Consider the following 10,358-nt stretch of genomic DNA (forward strand, 5'->3'; position numbering starts at 1 on the left):
TCGCGGTCATATCGACAACATTCAAACACCCACACACACACACACACACAGACTACATCCTTGACAGCAGGATGTGTTGAATGCCTGAGGAGGAGTGCTCTAAATGCTATCAAATCATACTGGTTAGTCAATGTTTGAACACGGCCCTGTGTTTGCTGTTATTAAGCAGACAGCTGCAACTTACAGGTTTATTTCTAAACTGACTTCAATGAATTAAAGTGACATTTATGTCTGTTTCCTTGCTTTCTGCTGCTGAGTGCTCCAACCTATAATAATCCAAGTAATCCCAGCTCATGGAAACTTTTACTTTAGCAGTTCTAGATACTCACTAACGAGTACTGAAGCTCTTTCCTGCTGCACACTTCCCTGTTTAACTTTTAAACTCCTATTTTTGTCTCTTGTGTGTCTTGTGTGACATATTTTCTTAAAGCATCTTATGCGCAGCACTTTCAATTGTACAGCAGTTAAATTTCACTTATTTTTGTATCTTGTATCAGGTTGCACTACCTTGTTATGACAAGACTACATTTTGCTGTAAACAAGCACAATAACAATGAGGATTAATTGAATTGCCATGTTGTTGAGAGGTGCTACACAAATAAACTGATTAAGCTTATACTAGTTAGTTGGAATCAACATGGAATCATTATTTCAAACAATACAAAATATTTTTTTCTTGCTACATTGGATTCAAATAAACACTTGCAATGATAATGTCATGAAAGAGCAATAAATGTCATTATCACTAGAATTTTACATCTGAGGAAAAGAACTGAACATCCTCCTCATTTAAAGAGTAAAAAATTATGATTATTTTTGAACATTAATTGAAGCGTATAACAGCTCTGATGATTAAATATTCTGTCTATTCTATATAATAAATTAGATTTTCATAAAGATGAAGAGTACACAATAATGTATTTATTCTCTGCTTGTCCGAACTTTATTATGAGGAAAAATTGAAGACAAACAAAACGTATATTTAACATTTGATCTTATGTTTTGGATTTTGGTAATTTTGTTTTCTTATTGTTCTTATGTATTTTTTAAAAATACACTGAGACTAAATCAGAATAAAAACAATGAAATAAATACAGTTCATCGGCATTCAGAATTCTTTAAAGACCTCTATGATGTTCTTCACACACATTAGTATGCTAATGATACATTTTGGATCAAATTTATGGTAAATCTGCTATGATATGAACACAGTAGCAGCATCAAATATGTCCAGAAAATATATAACATTTAATAATATATTGCTTCGCAGATTTGTTGACACCATTTATGTTGTTCATCACATGAACTGATTACTCACCTGACCTGCCAAAACTAAAAGTACTTGGAGATATACAGCACAGTGTATCACATTTACAGTCACTAAAACTGCTGCACAGTTTGCAAATAAATTCATTTCATATCTTCAGTCTATCAGGAATCAAGTTTACACGAACAGTTGAGGATTCAATGAACCGTCCATTAAGAACCTTGCTGAACGTCGTGTTAATAGCAGCAGTTATGGTCATGCCTAGGTTGTAATAAAAAGAAAGTCACCACCATCAGAGGTCTTAGCATGACGGTCAGTAAAACAGCTTTTCATCCCTGAATGCCCCTACAGGAGAGCACATCATTCAGACAAATAAATAAACTGGACAGAGACGCATTAAAGCTCTTCAGACAGCAGATACATGAGGTCGGTTTAAACTGGAGAGAGGAAGAGTTCATTTGCAAAAACAAATAAATGTCATTCTTAAAATGAATAAATCAACACCAGTTTGATTGATATTCCTTGGAGTGCACAAATAAAACGTGATTTCAGAATATAAATAAAAATGGAGATATCTGTTTTTGCAAATGTTTGAACAGATAAAAACAGAAAAATGTTTTTTTGCCTCCGATGAACGACTTCACAGTTGAGCATGAACTCTCTCTAAGCTTTCTCCTGCAGAGGGTTGGATGGTGGCAGCGCTTCCTGCTGCACATCCACAGCACTGCTGTCTGATACCACCTCAGTGGGATGGCTGTCCTCCTGTCAACACAACAGAAACCAATACACATAATCAACATAATCAATACCACTTCATTCAACTACTGAGCGAGTAGAAAACTCTGACAGACACAATGAGTTTTGATATACACCGTTGATATATACTGTGTATATACAGTATAATTGTCTGTTTACATTAATTTTATTTTGTGTGAAATATCCAAAACACATATAAGGATCACAGTGTTGAAAACTAAAACATACAAAGCTGTTTAATGGTCATATAAAAAAACACATTCTCTTCATAAAAGACGTGAAAAGTATCCAGGAAGCTCCTGTGTGGCTGACTTACTCTGTGTTTGATGTAGGACAGGTAGATGTCCCACCCTAAGGTGACAAAGTTGATGTACACAATGCGGAATTTGGGAGAGAGAAAGTAGAAGTTGATCATCTGAACAGGAGGCCAAACACACCAGTCCGCCTGCAGGCAAGAACAGCACAGATTAGCATAAACAAACCTGGACAGATTACCCAGCGCACACATCGTTAAAACTGTGAGAAGAGGAGGGAAGTCTGCTCCGTCTGCTGAGCAGGCTGGGAAATCAACACAGGGCACGGGCCAAACTGTGATAAACACTGGCTCCGACACGGAGGTTGTATTTGATCAGTCACTTTCAGCTGGCGATCAACCAAGATTTCTGTTTTTACAAATCTGACTGAGAGGAGAAACAGGTGGTTTAGAGGAAACCGCCAGTGAGATTCTTCAAATACATTATTTTCCAAAACATTAGAAAGCACGCAGTCTCAGAAGTCATGAATAAATATAGTTAGCATGTTGTGATCACAGATGATTGTTACTCATCAGCTATACTGATCACATTTCAAAGGGTCAGTAGTAACACAAACAGAAAAACATTGGAGAGCCGTTTGATGCTGAAAAGTGAGTAAATATAATCTGCTCAACATTTGCACAAATGCAGGCACATGAAGTCTTAAATAACAAAACAAAGACAGAGAGTCTACAGTCATGCTTGCTGCTCTGTGAGGCTGAGGCTGAGCCAAATGCTAACGCCAGTAGGCTAACATGCTGATGTTTAACTGCTATACTGTTTACTGTGTTTAAAAAAGTTAAGTGCTTTTGTTAATTAACACAAAACACAGAGTACAGCTGAGGCTGATCGAAATATTATTAGTGTTGAGCTTAACAAAACCAAAAGGAAATTGTCATGTCATGTTCAGTTTAAGTTACAGTCACAAACGCTGAAAAGCTGCAAAGTAAACTTCTCATCTCTGCTTCAGAACAAAGAGGAACTTGTGATGTGATGAGTGAACGATATTGTGCGTTCATGTGCACTGATCTGCTGCTCCAGGTCTGCAGGTCAGACCCTGACAGGTGTACTTGCCTTATAAAATTCCCAGAACTTGTCTCTAAACTCCTCCCATCCTTCGGATAACGTGTGTCCCTCCATGAGACCCATACCTGCAATAAGAGTTGTCTGTCAGATGTGCGTCATCAAAACCAACTTCAGATAAGGACAGACGATCACAAACAACACGTCAGTCAAATCCAAACTGTTTATCACAGACGACCTTTGAACTCCATCCACCTCTGATATTGACATATGCCGTCTTTTGTTTTACCTCACCCACGCCTTCAAGTATAACCTTTGACTCTGTACACTCTGTCTTACCTGTGTGTGTGTGTGTGTGTGTGTGTGTGTGTGTGTGTGTGTGTGTATGTCATAGAGAAACTGCTTATGTGCCCTGACAAATGTTGAGGCGTGCATGTGTGCACTAAGGGAGGGAGGAAACAGGCTGCTTAGTGCCAATAAACTCTTAAATCCTTCTCACCTAAAAAATACCACAACCCGGATGCCGGTGAGACGATAAGCTGGTCCAGCAGGACCTTCTTGCCCACCGTGTTCAGAGCTCTGCCCACATACACTCTGTCCAGCCAGCGGTACCAGTAGTGCAGCATTGGACCCATGGAGCAGCCCACCACAAACATGCGACCTTTAGGGGGAAAGGATTAAGGCAGAAAGAAAGCATTAATGGCAATAAGTCGGTCATTCAAAATTTAACACATGTGCAGTGCCCTTTCGGGGCATGGTCGCTTGGAGCGCGGCCCCATTCAGATCAGGCTGATTGCTTAGCCCTCGGAAATGCTGCTTGCAGTGATTGAAAACCACTCATCCAGTCAACTTCACACTCAACACTGTGCTCCCTTGAGTCCTCAACAATGCACCTGCCAAGTGTGACGCCGATCGGATGAACGGTTCTCAAGATATGCAAAGGACATACATACATACATACATACATACAGACATACATACGTACATACATACATACAGACATACATACATGCATACATGCATACAGACAGACATACATACATGCATACATGCATACATACATACATACATACATACATATAGACATACATGCATACAGACAGAGATTCCTTCCTATATAGTTAGATAATGCTGCTGCAGCACCACCTATTGGCCAAAAGGCATTACATTTGTCATAGTGCTGAAAAGCAGTTTTCTAAAAGTGAAAGTTTGATTGTGGTCAGAAATGTGCTCTGTTGCACCTTTAACCACACCCAATAGTGATGTCACATAGTCCTAGAGTACACCTGTACATCACTGCAGCGAGGATGAAGCTAAACCATTAGATTTCAGCAAAAACGAGATTAAAAAGAGAAAAAGAACAATGACAACTAAAATTTGATTTAAACCCCCCCCAATAATAATTAACAACACACAAGAGTAAATTGAGCAACAACTATTTTGAAAAGATTATTGAAATGTTTGTTTTGTTTTAGATACCTTCTATTTATGGTGATTTATGTGTTGCATGACTAATTAATGAACTGCATATAATACAGTATGATACAATATAGCTTTGCGACATTTTTATTTTGATAGACTTGTCACACTGGTTTGCACTTCGCTGTGTGCGCAAAGTTAGAAAGGCAGTTGGTCATTATCACAAAACAAACCCTCACAGACACAAAGCAGATCCTGTTTACTGCACAGCTTCTCACCAAAATATACAGTAAGTATCTGACCAAATGCTGTATTGACCAATACAAGGCTCTTGACTGAATCTATTCGCAACAAGCCACACACTTTGTTCAAATTATGTTGAATATGAATCCAGGAAATAGTTTTGCACAGATTGTGAGCCCCCCAGATCCTCCTCCACAGTCAGTCACAAAAAACAGTACATTATATTACATTCATTTGTCCAAAGTGACTTAAGATGATGCCTCTGTACATTTCATTTCATCAAGAGTGAGGCCAGTCATTCAGTCATGGCTGGAGCAAGGCACCAACAGGTTGATGGTGCTATTCCCACATTGCAATTATGACGCCCCCCTGGCTCCACTTTTCTTCTCTCACCTGTCCTCCTCCAGTCTCGGACTCTGTCTGGCTTCTTGCGGATCTCCCAGCTCTGCCGCAGGGAGTCTCCCAGCGCCAGAATGACTCCTCCACTCAGGGTGTTGGTGAGCAGCAGGTACCGGCCCTGGAAAAGCGGCCTCCAGGAGAACCGTGTCCGGACCAGAAACTCTTTACCCACCCGAGGAAGCATGATGTCTGTCTCTCTGTGGAAATGTTATTTTACAAAAACAGGAATCTTCTTTATTTCACCAGCACGCTTCAGCACAGGGCCTTCAGGGTGATCTACCAAATGTGTAACAAATAAACACACAGCTTGTATACACTCTACAAGAAGGCTGAAACTTTATCAGTGAGAGCTGGAGACATAGATGGCTCCACCTCCAACACAGGTTTCAAAATAAAAGTACACAACAACAAGAAAAACAAACAACAAAACACATCTCCCCATCACAAAATACTTTCCACATAGATAAGAATAGAATATAAAAACCGAGTGAGTATTTAAAGCTGCTTACAGTTAAATCCTTCAAAACCTTTTTAAACCTTTTTAAATAATTGTAAAAACGACTAAAAATGCTAAGCCTCTTTTCGTTTTCTTATAAAGTTAATATCACCATATCTGGGTCCCAAATCCACTTGATCAATAACATTAAAAGAAAAATCCATTAATGAATGTTTGGCCTGTGCTAGCTAACCCTGATTGGTTGTTTGATTCAGGCCGGGTAAAAAAACTAAATAAAAGGGGGCGGGTGCTCACAGACACACATTTTTTAAGGAACTTAATTATAGTTAGTGACATGCAATGATCAAAATTAGTTATTTCAACCAAAATCATAATTCAATAATATTACCTACTGTAGCTTTAACACTAGGTAGCACTGTAGTAGCATTGTATTGTACGGTAGCTAGCCCTCCTAACGTTAGCTAGCTAATGTCAGAACAGCTCTTGTAAGGAAAAAGAGCAAATCGATGTAGATAGATCACTTCTTATCTGTACTCCGCCCGTTTTTTCTCTTCATTTGTAACATTTGTAAAGTATTTTTGACATTAATAATTAAATTCATTTTAAGGAATTTGATGACAGACACACTGTAGTCTGGTACGAACATAGGCGTGATCAAGTGCACATTAATTGTCCTGCGTTCCTTACAGTGTGCAAGATTTTAAATCCCACCGGTGAAATAATTTCCTGTCCTCACTGATATGTTTTTAAGTATGGGAGTTTACACGATTATCCTGTGATCCACTCCGAATAGTATAAGAGGAGGCAATAACTTGTTCCCCTAAGTGACTCTTTGAGTTGACATGCTTGCGTTGTACAGCGACATCTTGTGGCCACGGCCGTCAAAGCAGCTTCTTTAGTAATTTAATACCTGTAGGATAATTACTGCATAACTTGTTGAGAGAGTATAGTGACCAACCCTGAATGTCTTTCCTGTAAACTTTTGGTGAATTAGTTCTATTTGTGACGAGAGTCCCTCATCACCCCCAAAACTCTTGCACTGGTCATCCTCACCTTTGTGGTGGTGGTGGTGGTGTTGGGGGTGCAGCTATCTATGCCTCCAGCTCTCATTGGATTCAGCCTTCTTGTAGAATACATCAACTGTGTGTTTGTTTGTTACACACAGACTTGAAAAAACGTTCCCACAGAGAGAGACAGAGAGCTGTTTTTCTGACACAAATGACAGCACTCTCTCTGCAGCCCTAACATCATGCTTCCCAGGGTGGGTAAAGAGTTTCTGATCCGGACACGGTTCTCCTGGAGGCCGCTTTTCCAGGGCCGGTACCTGCTGCTCACCAACACCCTGAGTGGAGGAGTCATGCTGGCGCTGGGAGACTCCCTGCAGCAGAGCTGGGAGATCTGCAAGGAGCCAGACAGAGTCCGAGACTGGAGGAGGACAGGTGAGAGAAGAAAAGTGGAGCCAGGGGGGCGTCATAATTGATTAATTAATGTGGGAATAGCACCATCAACCTGTTGGTGCCTTGCTCCAGCCATGACTGAATGACTGGCCTCACTCTCGATGAAATGAAATGTACAGAGGCATCATCTAAGTCACTTTGGACAAATGAATGTAATGTAATGTCCTGGTTTTTGTGACTGACTGTGTGCAGGATACAGAGAACATATGCTGTACTTTTTGGCAACAGGGAATCCATAGCTGTGCAGTAATGATTCAGAATCAACAATTTCTGCAGTAATAAATCAAACTTTGATTGCTTGTACAGCACCTCAGATAATTTGCTAAAACAAAAGAACTTATTTGAAAAAGATTTGATCTACATATCTATTGCTGTGTTAGGATCTGGGGGGCTCACACTCTGTGCAAAACTATTTCCTGGATTCATATTCAACATAGATTCAGTCAAGAGCCTTGTATTGGTCAATACAACATTTGGTCAGACACTTACTGTATATTTTGGTGAGAAGCTGTGCAGTAAACAGGATCTGCTTTGTGTCTGTGAGGGTTTGTTTTGTGATAATGACCAACTGCCTTTCTAACTTTGCGCACACAGCGAAGTGCAAACCAGTGTGACAAGTCTATCAAAATAAACATGTCGCAAAGCTCCTCTCCAGTTTACCATGTTTTATTCCCCAAAGGTTTTCTTACCTTCATCTGGGTGGTGTCTTGAGGTTTCTTTCACTTTTTATATACAGTCCATTAATTGTGTTAAAAGTGATGGAGGAGGTGAGGATGGGCTCAATGAGAGAGCTTTAAATGACTCATTGCCATTAATTCTTTCTTTTTCCCTTAATCCTTCCCCCCTAAAGGTCGCATGTTTGTGGCGGGCTGCTCCATGGGTCCACTGGTGCACTACTGGTACCGCTGGCTGGACAGAGTCTATGTGGGCAGAGCTCTGAACACGGTGGGCAAGAAGGTCCTGGTGGACCAGCTTATTGCCTCGCCAACAACCGCAATGTGCTATTTTGTAGGTGAGAAAATCTTTAGTTTATCACCATATTCATTAATTTTCGATTTTTTTCTTCCTCCCTTAGTGCACACATATATGCAGAATCAGAATCAGAATCAGAATCAGAAATACTTTATTGATCCCCGGGGGGAAATTGTACAGTACCGGTGCTCCCATTCAAGAGTAAAGTAGCATAAAAAACTAAAAGTATGTACAAAATATAAAAATAAGAAATAGAAAATAGAAAATAAAAAATATACACATTTACAGTATTTAAGTGAACAATGAGGTAAGAAAATATATACAATAACAATGTATATGTATGTATGTGTTGCACTGAAGTGTATGACTATATATCTATTGCACTTAAACATTTAAGAATAAATAGTGAGGTAATGAGGTATGCATCAACATTTGTCAGGGTGCTAGCACATTAGCAGAAGCACATCCTTACCTGACGTTGGTTTTGATGAAGAGCAGCGCTGACACACATCTGACAGACAACTCTGTTTATTGCAGGTATGGGTCTCATGGAGGGACGCACTTTATCCGAAGCATGGGAGGAGTTTACAGACAAGTTCTTGGAATTTTATAAGGCAAGTACACCTGTCAGGGTCTGACCTGCAGACCTGGAGCAGCAGATCAGTGCACATGAACTCACAATATCGTTCACTCATCACATCACAAGTTCCTCTTTGTTCTGAAGCAGAGATGAGAAGTTTACTTTGCAGCTTTTTTGCATCAAACGGCTCTCCAATGTTTTTCTGTTTGTCTTACTACTGACCCTTTGAAATGTGATCAGTATAGCTGATGAGTAACAATCATCTGTGATCACAACATGCTAACTATATTTATTCATGACTTCTGAGACTGCGTGCTTTCTAATGTTTTGGAAAATAATGTATTTGAAGAATCTCACTGGCGGTTTCCTCTAAACCACCTGTTTCTCCTCTCAGTCAGATTTGTAAAAACAGAAATCTTGGTTGATCGCCAGCTGAAAGTGACTGATCAAATACAACCTCCGTGTCGGAGCCAGTGTTTATCACAGTTTGGCCCGTGCCCTGTGTTGATTTCCCAGCCTGCTCAGCAGACGGAGCAGACTTCCCTCCTCTTCTCACAGTTTTAACGATGTGTGCGCTGGGTAATCTGTCCAGGTTTGTTTATGCTAATCTGTGCTGTTCTTGCCTGCAGGCGGACTGGTGTGTTTGGCCTCCTGTTCAGATGATCAACTTCTACTTTCTCTCTCCCAAATTCCGCATTGTGTACATCAACTTTGTCACCTTAGGGTGGGACATCTACCTGTCCTACATCAAACACAGAGTAAGTCAGCCACACAGGAGCTTCCTGGATACTTTTCACGTCTTTTATGAAGAGAATGTGTTTTTTTATATGACCATTAAACAGCTTTGTATGTTTTAGTTTTCAACACTGTGATCCTTATATGTGTTTTGGATATTTCACACAAAATAAAATTAATGTAAACAGACAATTATACTGTATATACACAGTATATATCAACGGTGTATATCAAAACTCATTGTGTCTGTCAGAGTTTTCTACTCGCTCAGTAGTTGAATGAAGTGGTATTGATTATGTTGATTATGTGTATTGGTTTCTGTTGTGTTGACAGGAGGACAGCCATCCCACTGAGGTGGTATCAGACAGCAGTGCTGTGGATGTGCAGCAGGAAGCGCTGCCACCATCCAACCCTCTGCAGGAGAAAGCTTAGAGAGAGTTCATGCTCAACTGTGAAGTCGTTCATCGGAGGCAAAAATCTGTTTTTATCTGTTCAAACATTTGCAAAAGTAAATATCTCCATTTTTATTTATTTTCAGCAATCATGGTATCAATCAGACTGGTGTTGGTTTATTAATTTCAAAAATGGCATTTATTTGTTTTTGCAAATGAACTCTTCTTTTCCATCTTTGCAAAATGTTGTGAGACTGTTATAACAGTTTGCATTATTCCGGTGGTCTTTTTCCTCTGACAAACCTGCTCCCCTCTCAAGTTTAAACTGACCACATGTCTCTGATTGAATGACTGACTGAGAGGAG

The 10,358-nt window shown here is 39.9% G+C and overlaps 2 protein-coding genes across 2 annotated transcripts; one reads left to right on the forward strand and one right to left on the reverse strand.

Moving 5' to 3' along the window:
* Positions 1-1,930: 1,930 nt before the first annotated feature.
* On the reverse strand, positions 1,931-5,584 carry LOC139288198 (mpv17-like protein 2). Its single transcript, XM_070909464.1, has 5 exons — positions 5,395-5,584; positions 3,839-4,000; positions 3,391-3,467; positions 2,340-2,468; positions 1,931-2,029 (listed from the first exon to the last, which is right to left on the reverse strand). Exons 1-5 carry the CDS (start codon positions 5,582-5,584, stop codon positions 1,931-1,933), a joined length of 657 nt encoding a protein of 218 aa, XP_070765565.1.
* Positions 5,585-7,106: 1,522 nt separating this feature from the next.
* On the forward strand, positions 7,107-10,033 carry LOC139288191 (mpv17-like protein 2). Its single transcript, XM_070909458.1, has 5 exons — positions 7,107-7,296; positions 8,165-8,326; positions 8,824-8,900; positions 9,496-9,624; positions 9,935-10,033. The coding sequence occupies exons 1-5, from the start codon at positions 7,107-7,109 to the stop codon at positions 10,031-10,033; spliced, it is 657 nt and encodes a 218-aa protein (XP_070765559.1).
* The last annotated feature ends 325 nt before the right edge of the window (positions 10,034-10,358 follow it).

Source organism: Enoplosus armatus, chromosome 7, assembly GCF_043641665.1.
Source record: "Enoplosus armatus isolate fEnoArm2 chromosome 7, fEnoArm2.hap1, whole genome shotgun sequence".
Classification (NCBI taxonomy): Eukaryota; Metazoa; Chordata; class Actinopteri; order Centrarchiformes; family Enoplosidae; genus Enoplosus; species Enoplosus armatus.